This window comes from Triturus cristatus, chromosome 3_2 (genome assembly GCF_964204655.1).
Source record: "Triturus cristatus chromosome 3_2, aTriCri1.1, whole genome shotgun sequence".
In the NCBI taxonomy this organism is placed as follows: domain Eukaryota; kingdom Metazoa; phylum Chordata; class Amphibia; order Caudata; family Salamandridae; genus Triturus; species Triturus cristatus.
Window position 1 is genome coordinate 92,063,606 of NC_140584.1, and position 23,608 is coordinate 92,087,213.

Sequence of the window (23,608 nt, forward strand, 5' to 3'; positions counted from 1 at the left end):
CAAATAGCAGTGGGGCGATGCTCTTCTGCCTTAGCGGAGGAGCCGCCATTGCTACAACCGCTCGGACATGTTGGCCATATGTAGGTAAAATATTGCATCCGTTTTTACCGTACAACTGTGAAATATTTTATCTGTAGCTAACAAAGCACATTGCCAGGCCTTACCCAAGTGGAAGGTCTAGTGAAACAGCCAAAATATTTTTCCATGACTTCCTCAATGACCTTACATCTCTAGTCAGGTAAGCTTGACTTCAGAAGATGTGTTACTAGACCAGCACTATGCCATGTGATGTCAAGTGGGTGTCTCACCAATTGTCATTTCATTAAAATGCAACTCAAATTGGTGTGTGTTGATGATGGGCTGAATATTTTCCAAGGACTGCAGTGGAATTGTACTTGTGTCCCTGACTCCATTTTGTGCTAAAGGCAAGAATCTTCTTTGAGTATAAACAAAACTTGAACATCTTACTGGCAGCCACAGACTCCTCAGGGAAATTCGAGTACAAAACAAGTATTAAGAAAGGCAAGTCTTTTGATGAATGCATTGGGAAGAGGCTTTCCTGACAGTGAGCTCATTTTGACGTGTCAAGGATTTTGTGAAACCCATTGTGGAGTCCAGAGATCATAGGGGACGATGTTTCAGAAATATAATATGATTATTTTGCCTAAATAACCAAAGTCGGGTTTTCATCGCACAAGTAAGTTAGGGTGTAGGATTGATTGTCAGGTCACCCTTAAAAGAAAGTCTTTTCTTATCTGGATGGCAAATTCATGCAGGAGAATTGATACTTTGGAGCAAAAGGTTGAAAGGGAATGAGGACTGTTTCACCATGTTTGCACTTCGAGACTTGTGTACACAGTAGTACACTACTATCACAACTTAGAATGGAAACCTAAGAGGAGTGTTTGTTGAATTGTTATAAACATATAAACAAGAAGTGGGATATTGACCTTGACTGTCCTTCAGAAGGTCATTAGAAAGATGATGCCACAAACCATGAATGTACCTTTAGTCTTTCGATTAACACCTTTGAATGCATCATTTAATTACCTAACGGCAATAAAAACAGCAATCCTGGTTTAGGACCTTAAGCACAACCACTGTCTAACTATGACCACCTGCGTTCTTTGATCTTATGGCCAAATTTGCCAGTCTGTCAAGAATGTGAATTGCTCCTCGGACGTGATCATTGCATTGACATCTAAATGCTTCCTTTCACGAAGGCTGGATTCTACGCCTTTCACCAACTCAGAAGCATTCTCTAAACCTTCCTTCACCACATCCGTCCCTGGGTTTTGCGTCTTTTGATAGTTTCTAAGTGGATTATGCTAACTCCCTCATCATTGTTTTGATGATCAACCTTGCTGCCTCCGTAGCGGCCACAAGACCGATCAAGGAGCTGAAGAAAAGATTCTCAACTGCAGTCTATTTCTAAATCTACAATAAACATCTGGAATCCAAGTAGCCACTACTATATTCAGGCTTAGAGAATCTAAACACCCAACACAGAAATCAGAGATCATTCATTCACCACCTGCTAGTCTCCAGCCCCCATCTACAGGTGTGTAAAATGTGGAGACCACTGACTTTTAATTGTGATATCACATCAGTGGAACCTGCTGGCTTTCTACATAATGTCCCTACCCTTTTGTCAGGCTTTAAAGATTGCTCTCTTTGTTAACTAGATGTTCTGCATGTCTGATTGAATCAAATGCGTTTTTTTTGCTTTTTCCCAGCTTATCGTTGGATGAGATTTAGTTCACATAATGCATAATCCAATTTCTGTAAATAATTAAAATAATCGTTGTCATGTGGCTGTTGTGACCATTAGCATGTCACCTTGAATTGTCACATCTTTGAGGTTCTAATATATCTCTCTAGTAGCTGCATTAGCCTATTGGACTATTCTTAAGAGCTGGCCTATCCATACAGGCCACACAGAAAACATCAGGCCTGGGGCTTCTTAGATGGTTGGATGGGTTCCTGAGATCATCAGTGACAGAAGGCATCAATGTGAAGCGGCAAACAATTTTCTTGTAGCAACACATAGATGCTGTGCTACTCTGTAGAAATAATTCTCCAGGCAACTGTAGCAGAACAGAAAGTGATGTAAAATTATTTTAGAATTGCCAGTAAGAACTGCCAATCTGCGTAGAAACTTGTGTTATATATAAAGGAGCGTGTTGTTCTCTTAAAAAACAAATCTTGAAAAACAGCACGCTCTCCTCCTGAACACTGTTGGGAGAGGGGTGGGAGGTGGGTTGAGGGGCAGCGAACCTGTCAGCTCAGACTGATCAATATGAAGCTTATATTAGGATGTAACATTATTAGACCTGTACTAAGCAGTGAGAATCAAAACTTGATCAATGTTTGCTTTCAGACACACTTGGGAATACTTGCAATGTTTCATCAGAAATCAAGTGGGATCTGGGCGCGTCAACATTCTGGAGCGCGCACTGCCCCTCAGTCTGTTGCTCACATACATTGCTTGAGCCCGATTGACTTTCTTCATTGTGACAGGTTTTCGATCTCTGCTCGGTCAGCATGCAGATGTGTGCCTTTAGGTCTCTGTATTGATTACATCCTCAGTAGAATCCGATTGACAGCGGTTGCGTAGTGGGACAGTTGGAGGTTCACCCCCTACTTGGAAGACACTCTTTTGTTTCTTCACCCTCGAAAATATTTTAATTTTTGAGACAAAGGCGATCAATAATTAGCGATAGGTGATTGTTAGCCATCCTTCTTTGTATACAGCCAGATCGTATTTGATAGGTATTCAGATATGCTGAATATTTCTCTGATGCAATTGGTTGTTACTGCCTTCATTACAGCTCAGGCGTTGCTATTTTTGTCATGCGCACTATTGGAGGCTTTCTGGGGGGCCTTTGGATCCTTTATAAATGAGGTGACGCAGAGAACAATAGATTGTGCTCCTTTGACTTGTCTTCTTGGGGGATTTCCAAAATCTGCCATGCACAAAAAAACTACAGGTTTTATTGATTTGGCACTGGTTCGTGCTAGACGAGAAACAGCTATGCATTGGAAGGCAACTAGGGCTCCCAGAGTTGAAAAACATGGAAGATGGAGTTGATTCGTTGGACGGGATAGGAAAGTGTTCTACTGCATAGAGAGTGAGAAAAGAAAGAGGATCAACTGATAGGGATCGAGTGTGGGATCTATTACCGGATTGTCTAAAATATCCTGATGAGGAGGATGTATCTGGGGAGGAAATTAATTAGTATTACCTTTATGAAAACTAGACTATGATTTTATTGCATAGATACTTAATGTGATAGGAACTGCACCTTAAGAGATGGGGGAGGGAAGGGGTTTATGGATTTTGGAATGATTGAGATTTTACTGTGTAATGTTAATTTTAGAATAAATGCCAACAAAGAGCATTTATAAGCATAAATAATATTGAATAATTTGTATATTATTGTTTTTGGCTTCCATTGAGGGCATTTGTGTTAACAGTTATTCCAAAAGGTATGTAAACAGTGTTCCTGACACCCACGTAGCTCATTTTATTCACAAGAGACCGGAGAGAAATGGTGGAAGAGTGGTCAACCTGTCACATCTACTGTGTACTGAGACCCAAGGCAGGTGGTAGAGTTTCAGATGATTTTTGCTCATGTCTTGTGTATTTCTGAAGGATGAAATAAATTGTAGTGTGTTCTGCCTTTGTTAATGTCGACACAGGGGATGCACTGGCATTCTGTACTCTTACGTTTCAACCATGACTTTATGAAGTGACACTCAAATACACGGATTTCATGAACCATGAATCCAAGACCCATGACACAATTGAAGTGCCTCATAGTTATACGAACCTCACAAACGCTTCCAATGCCACATTTCGATGACAATGAATAAACACTCTTGTGACTGAGATTTGATGGGTTTATGACAAATTGGCTCATAGAGCTCCACTACTTCAGGGGTTGTCTTGGCCTACACTGACACTGTGATAATGGACACACTAAAGTATTTTAAAAAAGTGATGGATGGAATGCTTCAATTATTCTAAGCCATAGGTAATTATTCAGGGCCTGCATCCTTGTCAATCATTATTTTGCACCCCCTCCCAGGTCAGTCTGGACCAAGCCTTATATAAATCAGTCTTAAACGTGCACAGTGTGTCACTGGAACCAAGCTATACCTGGCTGAGAGCCTTAACTAGGGCAAAACTGGTCCTGGGTTACTTGTGTTCCTTTCAGGGAGAACCTGGCCTGGCAGTTCCAGCTGGACTGTTCCTATTGCTGCAGTGTCACAATTGATTTGCATATTTGCTGGGCCCAAACTGAGATTGCATGGTGTGTAAAATAACAATGTCACCCCAAGTGGAACGGGAATCCCCAGATGTGGGTACTGTGTTAATAGAAACAAGCTGTACTGGCTGATGAGCCCTAACTCAGGTGAAACCAGTCCTGGGTTTCTTGTGTTCCAGTTCATGGAGGAACTGGCCTTGCAGTTCAGCCTAAACTGTTCCCTTTGGAGCAGAGTCAGACTGATTTGCATATGGCTAGGTTCAAAACGAGGTGGCATGGTGTCCAAAATAACAATTCACTGGGATGCGGCCCAGAGTGATTACCAGTGGCTGAGAGGAATTCAAGCATTCCATCCATTCTTTCTTTGTATACTTTGGTGTATTGCCCTAAGTGGGTATGCCCAGACATGGGCCCATGCACACTGCCTCGCAGGAATCCAGCTATACGTGGCTAATGAGCCCTAACTAGGCTGAAAATGGTCCTGGTTTGCTTGTGTTCTGGGACAGGAAGGGCCTGGCAATTCATACTGGAATCTTTGTATCAGGGCAGGGTCAAGACTGATTTGCATATGACTGGGTCCAAACTGAGGTAGCATGGTGTGCAAAATAACGATGGACTGGGATGCGGCCCAAGTGATTACAAGTGTCTGAGATTAATTTAAGCATTTCGTCCATCACTTTTTTGTATACTTTAGTTATAATGGACACAAGCAAGCTTTTCAAGTTTTCTGCTCCTGCCTTTACTTCTAATATAGCTAAATTTTACTGAAAGAAATTAATCTGTAGTGACCAAGCTACTCTGTAAGTATAAACAGTAGCTTTATTCAAGAACAACTCCACTTGTACAGACTCCTCTATGCTCCGCTTTTCACTCAACTCCCAGCTGCGTCACTTCTCCCCACATTCCACCTGGAATGTCCACCAGGCAACATTCTACTCACACTAAATAATCATGAAAAAACCCAGAAATGCAAGAATTCCGCACCTCTTGATCTGCTCTTCGAAAGAGCAATAGAGTGAGCAATAGGAAGTTTGAACTGGGGACTCCCAATGTGCTGGCCTTCTTCAGAAGGTGTTCTTGATGATAGACTTGTTGAGGGGGCTTACAGAATAACCCACAGTAGAGTGGAAGCAAGGGGTGCTTCCTTGAGAACGTTTTAGAGAGATTAGAACAAGATGCAAGAAAATTGAGCTGGCAAGGAAAGGTCTATTAAAGCTTGTTGCTAAAGGAGAAAGTAAAAAATTTGACATGTGAGTGAACAGAAGCAAAAAGAAATACTTTGCAACTGTGCCATGGAATGAAAAATTTCCTAGCTAACGTAACGGAAAGTTTCAATTCTATTAAGGACTCGGAGGCGAGGATTATGCCTTCTGTCTTCACTTTAATGCATAGCAGCGAAGATAACAAAAGAACTACATTTCCCATGGAACAAAGGGAACATGTAGTCACAACAAGAAAAACATGGTAACAACCAATTACAGCACATCAATCCAGTGTCCAATCAGGGCTCAGGCAGCCCAACAAAGCCCTTCAACAGTGTCCTCTCCTCCTCTTTCTGAGCGCGTACACAGCCTCTCTCCGCTCTTCAGGCATCCTGCTTGTTGGAGTCCAAGTCTGAGGACAAGAGGAATATATTAATGAAGGAACCACTGAGAAATTATTGCAAAAGAGTCATCCACAATGCAAACAGGGTCATAAGCATTCGAATTAACAACTTTACTTACTGTAGGATGGGGAGGGGTCTCCTCCAGGAACCTTGGCCAGGATAATCCTCGCCTCCGAGTCCTTAATAGAATTTAAACTTTCTGTTACGTTAGCTAGGAAATTTTTCATTCTATGTCAGGACTGGAGGCGAGGATTATGCTTGTTTAAAGCTTGCCCACAACCAAATGAGCCATATTCAGAATCAGTTTGAAATAAAACTGCTTGAATGTGGAGTCAGAAGACCAGTCTGCCGCGTTGAGAATATCCTCAAGACGCGCCCCTAGGCGGAAGGCTTTAGAAGCCATGGCACCCCTAGCGGAGTGCGCTCCAAATTGGCTAAGGTTGATACCTGCTTCCTGCATCACCCAGCAAACCCATCTGGCAATCGTGGGTGAAGAAACCACTTGAAAGGGCTTCCGCAGCGAAATGAGAAGCTGACTTTCCCCTGGGGGACGGAACTCCTCATCTCTTCATAAGCCTTAAGGCAACGAACCACACAAAGCTTCGGGGAATCCTGGAATTGTGGGTAGGAAATTGATCTGGTATGGCACTTAGAGCGCCTGAGCAAAGTAACCGTCATCCCCCTCAGGAGTAAAAATTCCGCTAGCGATGTCTAGACGTCAGACACCCGCCTACAAGAAATGAGGCACAGAAGCATCGCCAATTTAGGTGACAATTCTATCAAGGAGAGATGCCTATTCTGCTGCCAGGATAAAAACAGGTTAAGGACTTGATTCACGTCCCAGAGAGCGGAATAACTCGGCTCCCAGGGTAGGGACAGTCGTATGCCCCGCAAAAGACGGCAAACTAAGGCATGTTCGCCCACCGGAGCACCATCCACTGGGATGTGGCCAGAAGAGAGAGCTGACCAGAAGGTATTAACCGATCGATAAGCTAATCCCTCGGAGGCTAGATGATCCAAAAAATTCACTATATTCACCACCTCCGTGACCAAGGGATCCAAATCCTGTCGCAACAACAACGGGTCCATCTGTTCCATGCGGATCTGTACCTCTTGACAGTACTGTCCACCCACGCCTTAAAGATAAATGATTTAGCCTCTCTCGAAAGGCCAGCAGCCTCCCATCTACTCCGTAGGATTGGAAAATCCCAAGAAAGTCCCAGAAGAACTGGAAACCATACTTGGGACCTCCACAGTGGAGTGATCACCAAAAGATCTGCCTGCAAACTTGTGCAGTTACCCTTGTGATCATTGCAAAAGGTGGGAACACGTAGCTCAGTTCCGCACTCCAAGTCTGGAGGAAAGCATCCATCGCCGCTGCAACAGGGTCCAGTGTCCAGCTGAAAAAAAGCGGAACCTGGTTATCCATTCTGGACGTGAACAGGTCCACCGAAAAAGGACCCCAAAGGGAGCTCAGCCTCGCAAAAACCGACTGATCCAGGCGCCAGAGACTGGAATCCCTGAAATAGCGAGATTGGAAATCGGCTCCCAGATTGTCTCGGCCCGGGAGATACTCAGCCGTGACAAAGATCTGATTGTCTAGGCAGAATTGCAAAACACTTGCCACCAGATCCGACAGGGCCTTTGACTTGGTACCCCCCAGATGATTCACATAACGTACCGCCGAGATGTTGTCCATTTTTAGCAGTACACAAGACTGCACTGAATCTTTTGTCCAACACCGTACTGCGAAGCACCCTGCCAGAAGCTCCAAACAATTTATGTGCAACTTCTGTTCGTTGGGTGACCACAGCCCTCCTGTAGAGAGGTCTCCGCACCTGGCACCCCAACCGAGCCTGCTGGCATCTGATTCTACAACCATGTCCAGAGCGGAACCGAAGATTGCCCTTCCGTTCCACTCCTCCATGTGGTCCAACCACCACTGTATTTCGGACCTTGCCTTGACAGACAAGTGAACTTTGTGTGAATACAGATCCCCTTTGCGGAGGAAGTATCCTTTGAGGCGTTGCAGAGCCCTGTAATGAAGCGGGCCCGGGAAGATGGGCTGTATGGAAGCGGACAGCAGACCCATCACCCGAGCCAACTGGCGAAGGGAAATCTGTTGTTCGGCAAGAACCCGACGCAGTTCGTGACGAATTTTGGTCACTTTCCTGCCGGGAAGACTGAGTGTGGAGGTAGTGGAGCCTATGACGAATCCCAATAATGTAATGCTCTGGGTTGGCTGCAGCAGAGATTTCTTCACGTTGATAACAAACCCTAGATCCTGAATGAGTGATTCCGCCATCTGAAGCTGTTGCAGCAAGTGGCAGGGGCAAGCCGCCATCAAAAGAAGATCATCGAGGTAAACGATCATCCTGACACCCCTGGACCTTAGGAATTCTACCACTAGTCGGAGGACCTTGGTGAAGCACCAAGGAGCCGACGAGAGACCGAAGGGGAGAGACGTGAACTCGTAAGTGAGGTGACCCCAGAGGAATTGTAGAAACCGTTGATGGGGTGGGAAGATTGGAACCACTAAATAGGCATCTTTGAGGTCCAACCGGACCATCCAATCGAGTGGCCGGAGGACATCCCTGAGAAGATGGATCCCCTCCATCTTGAAATGGCAATAAACCAGCCATCGATTGAAGTCGCTTAGGTTTATCACCGGTCTCTAGCCACCATCGGTCTTGTCGACCAGAAAAATGTTGCTCAAAAAACCCCGGGCATGCTGGGTCGTAAGGGAGACAGCGCCCTTCCGGAGAAGAGAGGAAACCACTTCGTCTACCAAGAGAGCCTCCTGCACCGAGAACTGGTTAGGGCGAGGAGGGGATCTTTGCACGGGAGTCCCTTCTAACTCTATGTGGAAACCCCTCACAGTTTGCAAAACCCATGCATCTTGCATGATGGTCAACCAAACCAGGAAACACCTTGCAAACCGCCCTCCTATGTCTTGTGGGGAAGAAGGGAGAACTCTCACCTGGGCTAGAGGTTGCAGCTCCACCACGGTATCCTCTCCCTTTACCCCGCTTTCCTCGGGTGGGGTAAAAGTTCCTGGACTGGTCCTGGTATTGTCCGGAGCCTCTCTGGTTGGTCTAGCGTTGCTGACGACGAGCCGAGCGGCCCCTTCCTCGGCCGGCCCTGCAAAAAACACGGGGGAACACCTTTTTAATGGTAGACTGCGCTCGGTCTAGCGAGGTGAAGGTGTTAACAAATTTACCGAGCTCTTTCACAAAAGGCTCGTCAAAAAGACCACCCTAGGCAACAGCGCCTGCTTCCGAATCCGCCAGGTCCCCTAACTTTGGTTCAATTTTAATTAAAAGAGACCGGCGGCGCTCTGTAGAGAGAGCACAATTAGCATTGCTCATGAAAATTACAACGCGTTGTGCCCAACTTGAAAGGGTCTCTGGAGAAATGATAAAGCCTGACTCCTTTGCCTCCTCCGCCATATCCAATATTTTTGTGATCGGGCCTAGGGCGTCCAGGAGTTTATCGTGGCAGGCCCTCCAGGATCTGTCTATCCCCTTTTTGGGGTCCCTTATAAACTTCTGGAGAAAAGTGCCCATCCGCGGGCCAATTTCCGGAGTCAAAGCTACTTTGCCTTCCAGGGAGGGGCGGGGGCTCTCTGGCCGCAAACAATTGCAGGCTTCCTTTTCGAGGGGGCATCGGATATGGGCGGCCACATAAGTCGCTACCTTGTCGGCCGGGGTCCACTCATAGGAGCGAGGGTGTACTATATTGTTGGGATCCAACATGTCAGAGGTGCTCGGGGGATCCTGGAATTTCCCAGGAAGCTGACTGGATGGAGAAACCGGCACTGGAGCAGGGGGCACCGCCGGCCGAGAAGCCATGAAGGTCTGTCTAAGGCGGTCAAAAGCATCCCCATCGACACCCTCCTCACTGGAACGTTTGGGCGGAGGGGAGCTGTGTGAGTCCTGGAAAGAAGTGGATGGAGTCTGGGAGGAAGGGGAGCAATCTGCTGAGTAAGTCTGGAAAAAGCCTGATCAATTTGGCGTGAGAGCCTATCCTCTAAGGGAGGAATGGACTGGTCAACTGCCCTATAAATAGAGGTATCCACCGCCTCATAAAAGGTGTCGCCCCAGGCATGTCAGTGAGGGGGTCTTCCTCCTCCTGGTAATCGTCATAATATTCCATGATGCTTAAGACTGACTAACGTCGTGAAAATTGCACCAAGTGGATCCCACTGAGCCTGCCAATAAGGCCTTCACAGGCTGGGTGGCAGCCAAAGTCTATTCAAAGTGTGGTGAAACCGCCGAATTAACGGGTTCAAGCCCAGGGGACGAAAATGCTGGTAAAGAAGAATCAACCAACCCTTTTCACGGGCCAACTGGTCTGGGTAAAGTCCCTCTACATGCACCCCAAAAGTACAAGACCTCGCAAGGCATGAAACAGCACAGCTGCACATACAGGCTCTGCCTTTATAAAGTAGATTGGGCCAAGGTACAGAGCGTGGGGCACAATGAAAAACGACAATTGAAACCTTCTTCTGCTGCGTTACAACCGCTCAGGCGTCACCCTCAGACCAATTTCCACAAAAACAAACGCGGGCTCGACATTTGAAACTCTCTGAGGAGAGATCAAACGACGTGCCGCACTCGCACTGCCTCCCATGCCCTCTAGCGGCGGGAGGTCTGGAGCCACCACCAGCAAGGAGCTGCGTAGGCACGGGGAAATCGTGCCCGTGGCTTACTCCATGCCGCGTAGCCCACACGCTGCGGGAGGTTGTAGATAAAAGAGCGCTTTATCGGCGCTAACAAAACAAAGTAACGCGCGCGAACGCAAGCCAACGCCTAAATGCACAGCAGTTAAAACATAAGCCGAGAACGGTGCGAAGCACAGGTTGTTAGTGTATGCAAATTTTACCACAGTAAAGTAACTAAAAGCACAAAATGGGAAATAAGTCTGAATAGTACTTATGAGGGGTGGGTGGAATTTGCGAAATCCACTTTCGCAAATTATCGCGAAAATGTTAAAAATTATCGCAAACACGCGGAAATATCGCGAAGATGCGGAAGTTTTTTTCCAGCATGTTCGTGAGATTTTCTGCATGGTTGCGGCTCGCCAACTTACCCATGCGGTTGCTCGCGGGCACGGCCATCTTGTTTTCAGTTGTCTCGCGGTGCATGATCGCGAGAAGAAAGACGTGATCGCGCGACGCATGACGTCACTGCGGGTGCGAACTGTCGCGAGACAGCGCAAATGGCTAAAAACAATACAACATCTCATGGAGAACGCGACCGGATCAAAACAACTTGTCGGCGAACGCAGGGATTCAGATAAGGCGATCGCGCGCGCGCGAGAATGTATTATTTTACAGCGCGAGCAAGAACCAAATTATCGCAAAGCTGCGGAATGCGGAAATTTTTACATTTTTGCGCTTTCCGCGGAACGCGAAAATATCAAATTATTGCAATTTCCGCGAACGGAACGAAATTTTAGCCAAGGCCTAGTACTTATCTTGCTGCGTAGAAGCGAAGAAAGAGGAGGAGAGGAAACTGTTGAAGGACTATGTTGGGCTGCCTGAACCCTGGTTGGACACTGGATTGATGTGCTGTGATTGGTTGTTACCATGTTTTTCTTGTTGGGACTACATGTTCCCTTTGTTCCATGGGAAATGTAGTTCTTTTGTTATCTTCGCTGCTATTCATTAAAGTGAAGAATGAAGGCATAATCCTCGCCTCCAGTCCTGACATAGAATTACCCTGAAGCCAACCTAGAATATCCCAAGAAGGTTACAAGGGCGACCAGGGGTATTTTACTGGTGTCTTCTTCCAGAGCTGAAGAGATTTGCAGACACAATAAAAGCATTCTTAGGCAATTGAGTTGCTCACTGCAGCTTCATCACTAAAAGGCAGCATTGGAAGACATAATGATCACAGACACGTGAAGGTAGAAAACTGCATTAGCTGGTGCCTCTTGCTGCTTCCAAGAGCACATACTTAAAGATTAATGGCGACGAGGTTCTTGGTTTCTTAGATCAATGATGTTCTGTTCAGCAAAGGAAGCAGAAGCTAGAACTTGCACAACCAATGGAAGTCATTCTTATTATGCAAATTAGCAATTGTACAAATGCATCTCTATGTATTTTACCTCCTCTCGACACCAAAAATATTATCCGAATCAAAGTATCCCTTTGTTTTAAATCGTGACACAGCCACAACTCTGTGGTCTTAACATCGCCAGGTTCCGACACCCACTTTCCACCACGGCTGTACATTTGTTTTTTTCCAGACGAGACAGAAAAGCAACATTTTCACCAGTTCCAGATATGCTGCAGTGCGTGAAACAAGGCTTCCAGTTATTATCTAGCAACTCACCCAGCACATGAAGCATTAAAAGCAAGGCCAAACAAAAGTCCTTTATTTGATTTCTAAACCTCCAAAATCCTACTTTGATTTCGGAACCTCTTGAACTGGATTGAGGTGGGGATCTCAGACCATGACAGTTCATTCTCTATTTAATTCTGGAACTGCCTGTTGGAGAAGAGCTACTGGTGTGAACCTGCCAAAGGGGAGTATATCGCAAATTTGTCAAATTGGACTTGGCTACCAGTAGAGTCAGGCAGGTGCTTGCCTGGATCCATTACAACACAAATGTGCACAAAAAGACCAGCATACAGCAACACAACACACCTCCGAAGCCTTTATCAGTCAAACAGACACACAACTAGTGCGCCATAGTCCTGCTCTTCCCGGAGGGCCCAGCATGTAACTACTCTCCAGGACAGTCACTATTTATCTCCCTGTAGGTCGAATGAGCTACCAGATGTTCACTGCGCATTGTTGTGGGATTCACATCTGGTTTGTCTTGTTTGCCTCTGGTACTGTCTGCAAAACCACTGTAGGCAATTGGTCTTCATAGTTGTCCTCTGTTATGTCAGTGTTGGCACTCTGGAAAAGACGGCCGGCAATAGGACGTAGTTTCGTTTAGTGTATCAATCCAACTACTCTTAACCTCCTATACCTTTGACTCCCACCAAGAACAAATGTGGTTTCCCCGAAGAGCCCTATCAACACTTGCACATCCCTGGTCACATAGCTCATTTCAGGAGCTAGAGGAGTAAAACCCAATGATATGTTTAAGGGACAGCAGACAAACCACGTTAAATGGAGCAATATTCTCCCAGTGGAGCAGCAAAACAAATAATGTGTCTCTGCATACCTTATCCGTACATGCCATCAGTCATTCTGCTATTATAGTGATGAGGGGGCATAAGTCGCCCATCTTTATTGCGAGGGGTGCGAGGTTACAGGTAAGGTGTACCACCGAAGCAGCATGATCCAGCACTCTGATAGGTTAACAACAAGAACACACGTGCAGCCTCTTCCAGTCCTTTTGAGAGCCAAGGCCACTGGGCAGAAAAAAAAGATAGTCCACAGTGTTCAAAAATGGAGCTGAATGACACATGGCCATTTAGGGTATTTTGTTCCAGCAGCCATGTCATGGAGGTTACAGTGAGGAGAGGTGGGTTTAAATGTTGTTATGTGATGGCGATGGGTGCAATGGTTGCTTTTTGAGACTCTTCCGTGGTTTTTATGTTGAGCTGAGCAGGGTAAGAAAAATTCGGGGACCATACAACACCGCATACATTGGAAGATGGGTCACCTCGAATAACGCTCATCTATTGAGTGTTCTGAATAACATCTATTAGCCAATGAGCTTTACTGTTGTGTGTCTCACGTCACTCTCAATTAAAAAGATCTCTATATTGATGGTTCCACTCCGCTGTGCTGTCTCTTTCATCCTGCCAGGATCGATTACATGAGTACCGTAGAGTTCGGTTGCATAAGGAACAGGCAGCAACCACTTTATGAAAAATACAATTGTATCAGTGTGCCTGACAATCCAGAAAATAATGTCTTTTAATTTCCCTGTAATACATGCGAGCCTGAAATCCTGTATGAAAACTCATCTCTAATGTCCTTATTGTAGGCGACTTGTGACACCTCCTACGTCGCCTGCAATCGAAAAGTATTGTAGCCGTTCAACTGTTAACTTATTACAGAGGGGGAAGACAGGACATGGAATGTAATTAGAGCTGCACTTTAGAAAGCAATGAAAGTGGCTAAAAAAAACCTGGCTTTTCCTACTGCTGCTTTGCCTTTCTAGATGGACAGTGATGAGAAGAAAGAAGATATTTATGGCAGCAGGCTTATTTTTTTCCATCTTTAGGTGATAGGAAAGACACAATCTCTGTGCATGTTTCTACACATTCTTAGCTATAGCATTTTTTTAAAATTTGATTTGTAAACTGATTCCGGTAAAACATCTTATCTCTTTCATTTGAAAGAGCAGGGACGGCTCCTCCACTAGGGCGGGAGAGAGACGCCCCACTGCTTTCTCGCAGTGCGAAAAAGCCAAAACATAAAATGGTACTAACTTTTAGTTATTACCATTTTATGTTTGCTTTTGTGCATCGCTGGTGGGTGGGGCTGACCTGCTGTTTGGGCAGGGGAGGAGTGGTTTGACCACTCCTGAGTGCGCAAAGACTGTTTGGTCGACCCTCTCGGGCCGCCCAAGCCATTCATGCTTACTCTGCCCTTCTCCATGCAGGCTGCATTGAGAACATGCCCATGCCACTAGCTGGGTTCTGTCCCGACCAATCACAACTCTGCAATTGCAGCGTTGTGAATGGCTTGGGGGAGGGAGTCTGGCTACCTGAACCCTGTTCCTGTCGAAGGCGGGAGAGGTATGTTTAATTTATTTCTCCCCGCGATCCTTCTCATGCGATTCTCCTTCTACGACACCCTATAATCCCCTCCCATGACCCCTTGCGTACACCCCCCACCCGCGAGCAATACCGGCCGCTACTGTGAAACAGCACCCCATAAATAATTCCAACGGTTTGTGGGAAGGGTTGATGTGGCCATGTAACTTAAGAAGTAAAATACATTATAACTAAAAAAAATTAAAGTCACCTCAGATTTCCATGACCTCCTCAGAGACTTGGAAAATCTTTATAATGTAGGCCGGCAGGTACTTCATCCCAATCACTCTAATCTTCTCTAAAGCGTTGCTGAGTCACTCACCAGGCCAGTCTTTTGCTTGCCTGGAAATGGTGTGCTGTTTTTGTCATGTGATCATGGTTGTAGCACTGCACAGCTTACTCTTTTCATTTTGAAATACCTCTTGATGGGAGTGAAATTATCTACCTGAGCAATATTATTATTGTTGCTGTTATTATTACGGCTACGATGACGACGCGCTGATCAGCTGTGCATATTTGCTCATACGGAGGTTTCAGCTGAGTAATGAAACCGTAGACGTCGACTTTTGCATCTTGCTGCCTGAACTGTCAGTTTACAGGAAGTATTATATTATTATTCTCTTTGCTGTTGTCTTTGCTTTCATCTCAAGCACTTGTGCAGAGTCGTTCTGTCTGCTCCTGTTGGATGAAGTGTGTCATTTGTGTGTCGGCGCGTGCACCCCGCTCTGAAGAGCCTCTTTCCTGGAGTAACCGGGGCAACAACGCGCGAGGCCTTTCATCTCGCGGCACTGCTATACCAGCGGGCTACCAAGTGGAACTGGCGCGCGCCGCCGGATAATGTGCCGGGAAAAGTCTGGTCTCGAGGGCCAACTCCCTGGTGAGGAGGGATTATGGTCTGGAAAGTGCCGCACTAGCTTTATGACCTTGGTTTGGCTTTGACGAGCTTTCAGAAGCACAACACAAGATAGAATTCTCATGCTTGTTCTGCGTGTTGCTTGTTCTGCGTGTTATATTTAAGGATGTAAACAGATTGAGTTAAGAGACAGGGACACTTTAAGGAACTTGGGGGCTCTGGTCCAAATGTATTTTGGGGTTCCCTGTTCAGAACACTTTTGAATTTATGATTCAATTTCAACTCTTTTATGCCCTCTTTGGCCAGGTCACTGGCACTGCAGAGGCGCACTGGTCCAAAATCTAAATGCGTTTACATATAATATTCAGGGATAGTGATGTGTTTTCAATATTGTAACACAGCAGCAGCCCACTAATTTTACTGCAAATAATCTCTGTGACAGTCTCTCATTTCAAATTGTGAGGTCCTGTTTTGATCAAAATTAAACTTTTTAAAATGGATTTTGCATGAAACACGGTTCTCTGCAAAATGTCTGTAATAACTCTCACACATCACTCACATTAAAAATAAAAGAAAACGGTATTTAAATAAGTCTTTAAGAATTACTCAAGCTCATCAGAGCAAGACTCTCCAGTGGCGGCTGGCACGGATGGGGGTGGCAGAGTGAAGGGCGCTCATCGTCGTCCTCTGGAACAGGAAGTACCCAGGCTTCCAGGCTCCCCGGACCTGTCAGGACGCTGCAATGCATCTTTGTGATTGGTCTGAGCGCTGTAGTTCGGCGCTCAGCCAGGGAATGAGAGCATCTGGGCCAGGGCCCACTTTGCGCATGCCTTAAAACATCTCTGCAACTGTGGCACTGATGCCATGTGATGTATTTTCAGGGCGCAGCAGAGACCCTGCACTGCCCGCAAAGCAGGAGGCCCAGTCGCTCATTGGCTGCCTCTCTTTTCAGGCCATTGTCACGCGTCAAGCGCAGGCAACATTTTTAAAGTCTCAGTTGCGATTTTCACATGGTGGTCAGTCATTTTCCATTATGTCTTTGCACATTTCGATTGCCTTTGTCAAAATTCACCCATCGAAGATAATATTCTTGTATAAAAAGTAATAATTCTCAAGTGAAGTCAGGAGGGGGAGAGGGGTGCACCCATGACAATGAAGACGTGTGAACGGTTTAAATACTCGATGAACTTTCGAGTCTAAAGAGTGTGTTTCCTCTTTACATTTATTTGCAGTACTCTGTAGTCCTGCAGAGGAAATGCAGCTAGAACAGAAATTAGTGGTGTTGGTGGGCACAGAGGCAAAGGGTTCCATTACGGAAGTGCGGTTAGTGAGCCGCAGGGATCGGCTGAATGCTACTAGTGCTGAAATCCTCCATCTTTGGTCATGTTCATGAGCAGAAGAATCATTCATTCTGCTCCACTCTGGGCCTCATACAGCTGTGTCCGTCTCGAGCTAAGGTTTACATCTGTATGAGGCTGTCCAACTATAGCTGGACTCCTGTCTCTGCCAGTCATGTGCTCCTCTGCTGGATTACCAAAATGGCTGTGGTGCACATAAGACCTGACTACATGCAAGAAGACTATTGCTTCAGTGCTCTGATTCCTGGCGGTGTACCAGCTACTTAAATGCTGGACAGTTCAGACCCCCTAGCACATGCGACAAGGTCGTGAGGGCATCTGTAAACCCCAGTGGCTAACGAAACTTCGCGCAACTTACTTGGAGGGCCCCCAGACCCAGATAGGAGGTCTCAGGCCAGGGGCCCACTGTCCGTGCACAGTGCCGGAGGGGGTTCCCTGGAGCTTTGGCCCTCCTGCACCGCAAGGGCTGCGGGGGCTATTGCTGCAACACTGGTAAACCCATAGGGAGCAGTGCACTGCCCTGACCTAGTGAATGTGAGAGGGCTCTATAATCCCCTCAATGCAAGGTCACTGAGTCTTTTCTAGATATAAGGCAAACCAAAGGAGGTGAGCAGGGACTGCTCCTCCGTTAAAGCTTAGGGGCGCCGCCACACTAATTAAAATGTGCTGAGATGACAAATAAATTGGTAATAAACATTATTGCCAATTTTTTATTTCAGGATCCCATCAAACCCGAGTCTTGAGCCGAGTGTCGGGACGAGGCGGGACCAACTGAGTGGCTGCAGCAGCAGGGAGGAGTGGTGGGCTGCCTGTGCACGGGTTGAAGGTGCGCATATCCCTTTGGTTGACCGTCTTGCAACGGCCAGCCACACATGGGCATTTTAAACCTCTCTAACCCAGCTGTCTTAGACAGCTGGGTTAGAGATAGCACAGGCCTTGAGAGCGCTGAGAGAGGCCACCCCATCCAATCCTGGCACTTCTCGCATGCTGGTTAACAGCATGAAAACAGCACCAGGATTGGTTAGGGGAGTTGGCTTGGCCCGATGCGAGAAGAACATCAGGACCTGAGAGCATGTGCAGTAAGGTAAACAACTTTTATTTACTTTTTTTGTATGTACTTTATGTATGTGCATGTATGTCCTAAATCACTGACATGCATTCCATTACCATTTGAAAGTTAAACATTTAAAAACGATAATGGATTGCATGCCGGCATCAATTTAGTTAATAACGTTTTGCGCTGACCCACCACCTATTTGCCCATCTCCCCACTCTTTAAAGCTGGCAGCCGCCACTGGAGGTGAGTAATAAGGAGCTATGATGTGCTCATGATAGGAACTACATAATCAGTGTTGGAAATTGGTGTACTTCTGAAGAAATTGTGCCATGTGCAAACCATAAGAGGTGTCAGCCCTATTTCAAGATGGGCACACATTGGACAGCATCCAATGTCAATGATTCATATTTCACCTAGTACTAAGTTCTAAATGGTTACAGCAACTTTCGGTGAGAATTGGCCTGGTATGGTATAGAGGTGGTGCAAAATGCAGCTCGTTGTGTCCACTGTGTTTGGGGATAGTGCTCTTAGCTGCTTTGGCCTGGCACTGGCCATCTGTGAATATTTGTTCCTGGTTACTATTTATCAAGATGACTTACAACGCCCTGCACGGTTGCGGGTCTTTGTATTGTCACGTGATTCATTCTTCAGGTGGCCAACAGCTGCAGTTAGAGATGCTCTTCAAGCAGCACTGCTTCTCTGAACATAGGTAACAAGCTTAGTCTGGGCAGGGAGCTCTTATGAAGGCATGCTCTGGAATTTGTTGCGACTTACTGTTCCGGGCTTCATTCTAGCATGCCTTAGTATGCTTCGTCTTGAGTCACTGGTTATAGAGGGATGATTTTGCTTTACTCTAAGTATGCTCTGTCGAGCAGTTCTAGAAAAGGTGGGAATTTGCTAGATGTGGATCATTTAGGTATACAGTTACAAACATTATTGCATTTCTTTTTGTACTATCCAGCTAATAGCCTTTTTTGGAGTTTGGCAGATGGACTACTCTGTCAAACCGTAATGGATATCTTGTCTGCCATATTAGAAGTGCCCTAGGCTATAATGCACTTGTTATGCATGACTCTGGTAGAGTAATCTACACACAGTGGATCTCCAGGGATCTAAACAAGCCAGGTAGGTACTGATCCCTTGATTTTTTGATTCTGGTAGAGTGCCACTAGCATGAATAACTGGATTTAAATCTATCAAATCACTGCAATTATGTAGCATCAGTTGTTGACAAAAGCTGTTACCCACTACTGATACGTTTTAATGCAACTCCATGCTTCTTTGCTGGGCTCTTTTAGAGCCTGTCTGAGCAACTCTTGAAACCCGGGAGCACATCCCCTGTAGGACCGGGCACAGACAGGGATGTGGGTAGGTGGTAGAAGGCCATGTAGGTTCCTTAGGTGTGGACATTTTGACATGGCAGAGAGTCACTGTTGTGTATGGGCTGTCCCCTCTCTCCTCTGCCCCTGCGTAGCAATTTAAGGCAGGGGCAGATGATTTCAGCGGCTACACATAACATAAAATTATAGATATGTAAAAAGTGAATTACGGGGATGTTTTGTTTTTTACCTAGGGGTTCTGACTGACATCATAGAGAACTCAAGCTTCACTCTCATCCATCTCATGTCGCTCAGAAACCCTCAGTGAAAAACATACCCCTAATTCACTCTTTTACGAATCCATAATCCCATATGTAAAATCAGCCGCGGCCTGTGCAGGTAAGAGTGGTGGGTGGTGGCGCCAGGTTGGTGGAGTATTCAACAGACAACCATGAGGGAAAAATAAATAAATAATTAATTTTCCATCCTCGTCTGTCGAAATCCCCCCCCACCAGACCCACCGCCCCACCTCTCTTACCTGCACGGGCCGCTGCTGTGTAATAGAGTAGACGGGACATCCACCCCATTCCGAATGGATTATCCCATGCACCAAACTCCAAATAAGGACCTCAGAAACTTCTGTGGAGTCAATATAGTAAATTATTTTAAAATAGAATGTTGCTAAAGAAAGACTCACTTTTTGTAAATACTTACAAAATTTTGAGCTTGCCATCCTCCACGTCTGTTTAGGAATTGGTCAGCCAACACCAGGGGGAGTTTGCTCATATTTTATATTTGTATGGTTGAATATGAAGTGCTAGACTTTTCTTGTATTGCTCTTATCCATTGAAACTATAAGTGCAAGCTTTATCAAACCTGAATTCACAAACATTGTCTTGTGTAATATTTCTGATATGCCTTTCACATAATATTCTGTTTGCAAATATTTAATGGATATTTTTCTTTTTTTGCAGCTCGTCTCAAATGTTCTTATTTTCTCCTGTACAAACATCGTGGGAGTCTGCACTCACTACCCTGCAGAAGTGTCACAAAGACAAGCCTTTCAAGAGACCAGAGAGTGCATTCAGGCCAGGCTCCATTCACAGAGGGAGAACCAGCAACAGGTAATCCATATATTAATTGCATACTACTACTGGTGTGAGTCGCGGACCACAGCTTAAAAATATTTTTTCCAGGTCTTCCCACTCATCTACCTCGCTGAGTTTTGATTTCCGCCTTTTATTTTCATCCAGCTCAACTGTGGTTTGTGAATGTTTCTCACACCCAGGGCCGGACTGGCCGTAACGGCCACCGGGCAATCCCCCGGTGCGCCGCAGGGGTGGGGTTTAGCTGCAAAATTGGCCCTGTAACAAAATCGGCCGAAAACCGGCCCGGGTAAAGAGCTCGGCGGCACCCCCAACCCCCGCGGGGTGGGGGAGGGAGGTGGCCGAGCACTTTGCCAGGGCCGGTTTTGGTTCCCAGTCCGGCCCTGCTTACACCCTATCTCCCATGCCTCAAAGCCCTCTTACTGTCCTATCACTGAGCCTCTGAATAGCCCTGCTGGTTTGGTCCCTGTGATCTAGACTGCGAGAGCAGTGGAAAACCGCAGAATGTGTGACATCTTTAATGCATTCAGTTAGGAGTGACGAGGAGCAGCAGATGCTCTTTGGCCCTCCCCAGCCCTGCCCCTGCAGCCTCAGGTCTCATGCAAGAACGTTGCGAGCCACACACCTCCTCAGTGGCAGCGGGGTTTGACACCAGTCTCTATAGTATATTAATGGCGGCCACTCTCAGCTTTGATCTTGGACTCCCAAGGGCCACATTATGTAAAGGGAGAACTTCCCCTGTTTGTGTCGTGGCACACCTTCAACTAGGTAAGCTGGGCGCAAACAGGGACTGTGTGTCCATTACAAATAGGGTCAGATGTAGGAATGGAAAAAATGCTTTTTTAAATGTGCAAAATGCGATTCAGTAGCTTGTTCCCGGATCACATTTTGCATTCACGATTTTGTATTTGGAAGGGGCGTGTTTAGGGCGTCCCTTCCAAATACCGAATCGGTATGGTATGGCATGTATTACTGTTTTATGACTGAATTCTGGTCGCAAACCAGTAATAATTTACCACCGATATAAAACTGGTGGTAACCCATTCGTAAAGGGGAAGGGGTCTCCAAGGAACCTCTTCCCTTTTGAGAATATAAATAATAATATTTTATTTAATATTATTTTTTATGAGCAGGCAGTGGTCCCACGAACCACTGCCTGCTCCTAAAAAATGAAACTTCAAGGTTCCATTATTTTCTTTTTAAATGCATCCGGTTTTCCCTTAAGGATAAAGGGCTGCATTTTTAAACAAAAAATTGCTTAATTAAACAGCAATCACAGACATGGTGCTCTGCTGACCTCAGCAGGCCACCATCCCTGTGATGGCTGTGATCCCTAATGGGTCTCAAACTGCAACCTACCTCATTAATATTCATGCAGTAGGTCAGTTTGCGACCCACAAAGAATCCCTCAATGAAGCTCAATGAGTTTCATACATTAGGAATACCGATATCCTAATTGCAATTCAGAGGAAAGCGGTATTCCTAATATTTGTACATCTGGCCCACAAGGAGAGGCCTCCAGGATACGCAGGCGGCACTGGGCTTGCTTTGCAAAGGGGGACAGGGATTTCCCATCAGGCGGGTGCAGTTAGTGACTGATCCTCCTTGCTGGAGGATGTCTTGGGGTGGCTGTCTGGGTCAAGGTGTATATGGGCCCCAATTACTACCTTTTCAGAGGGTTCCTGCTAGGAATGACGTGACTTCCGCTTCTTTGCCTCTCTTTGACGCTGAACATCCTGTGATTTTGGGCAAATCACTTAATCTCCCCATGCCTAACAAAAATGAATGTGTCCTCATGTAACGCAACTGGTGCTAAGTAAAGCGCTCTGATACCCGATACCTTCGGGTCAAGTTCGCGCTATATCAAACTCAATAAAATAAAAATAAAAATTCTCATGTCTCATGGCAGGGGGGCAGAGGCAAAGTGTTTCCCTCATTTTCAAGTAAAGGAATACTCACTTTGGATCACACCAGTGCTATATTTGTTTGTGACACAATCTGCTACAGAGCCTCCAAAGCCTCTGCACCCCCTTCTGTAATAGCAGAGTACCCTGGGGATGTGAAAAGATGAAAGAGCATGGCTGTTGCGCTCCTGCTGCTCTGTAGCCAGCACGGCGCCAGGTCTCTGCTCAAAAGCTAATAAATGCAAAAGGATATGATGGCAGAGCTGTGGTGGGGACTGAGAAGTGCCAGAGTAATTCAATATTCTGAAACATGTTATTTCTTCCATTCATTTAACATATTGATCAGGAAAACAGAACAAAGGAAACAATAAACACAAACCAAAGGCCAGATGGGTGCTCTGGTCTAGAAAGGAGCTCGGAAGAGTCAAAGATGAAACAGGACCCTGCAGAAATAAAATATAAATAGAGTGGAGAGAAGAGAAGAGAAGAGAAGAGAGAGCATGGACAAAAGTAAGGCCACCAAAGAAGAGAAAGTAGGGTGTGGCAAAACAGGAAGGGTGCACAAAATAAAGAGGCTTGGTGAGAATTGTACAGATAGCAAACTTAATCCACCAGTTCGCAATATTTCCAGGCAAAGATTGTTTTTCCCTGTAGCCTAATATTTTATCTTTGCTTAACATAAACCAGAAGTGAATCCACCGCAGGAAGAAATGGACGTGCAAAAGGTGCTAAAGCATAGTGTTGCCATTGCAAGATACCCAAAGAAAGATAACAGCTTACATGTGCAGTACACCATTGTGCCCATTCTGTTCCCCCATCTTCTTTCCAAAAAGGTGTCTACCTGTGAAGAACAGTGAATTTCTCAGCACACCTACTGCCTACGGAACATGCTCAATGGTTGTTAATACCGTTAAAAAAAAATGTCGCCCATCCGCTTATTAGATGCTCTTAGCAGCATACTTAAACTAGAAAATGATGAGTTAGTTTTCCTTGTTGGTACTTTTCTGAGAATAGCTGTTTTGCTTGCAAATCTACTTTTCTGAGAATAGCTGTTTTGCTTGCAAATCGATGGGTAATCTATTAAGGATGTATGTGTTGTGCTTTTTAATTTTTATGTATTTCCGAGTATGCTATTGTAACTGCTTTTAATGTGGATTTTAACTTACTCTATGTATTGTGCTTTTATGGATATGGTGCTATCCGAATAAAGTCTTTGAACTGAACTGGAACATGCCTGCAGGCAGCACCAAATATTCACAGCCTCCACTGCCCCAACTCTGGATGAATTATTCTCACAACAATCACCTGTGGCCTAATGCGATGCTGTGATTGTAACTAAATCCAGACATTGAAGGAAAACACTAGTATTATTCATGCCCATTCAATCATTGACCTCTTTGCTCTAA

General features: G+C 45.7%; 1 protein-coding gene across 1 annotated transcript in view; it reads left to right on the forward strand.

Moving 5' to 3' along the window:
* Positions 1 to 23,608, forward strand: part of ADCY5 (adenylate cyclase 5) — a 1,541,762-nt gene that overhangs the window by 551,706 nt on the left and 966,448 nt on the right. Inside the window, exon 2 of the mRNA XM_085647314.1 lies at positions 20,167 to 20,316. Coding sequence (XP_085503440.1) covers positions 20,167 to 20,316 — 150 coding nt within the window. The remainder of the gene's footprint in view (positions 1 to 20,166; positions 20,317 to 23,608) is intronic.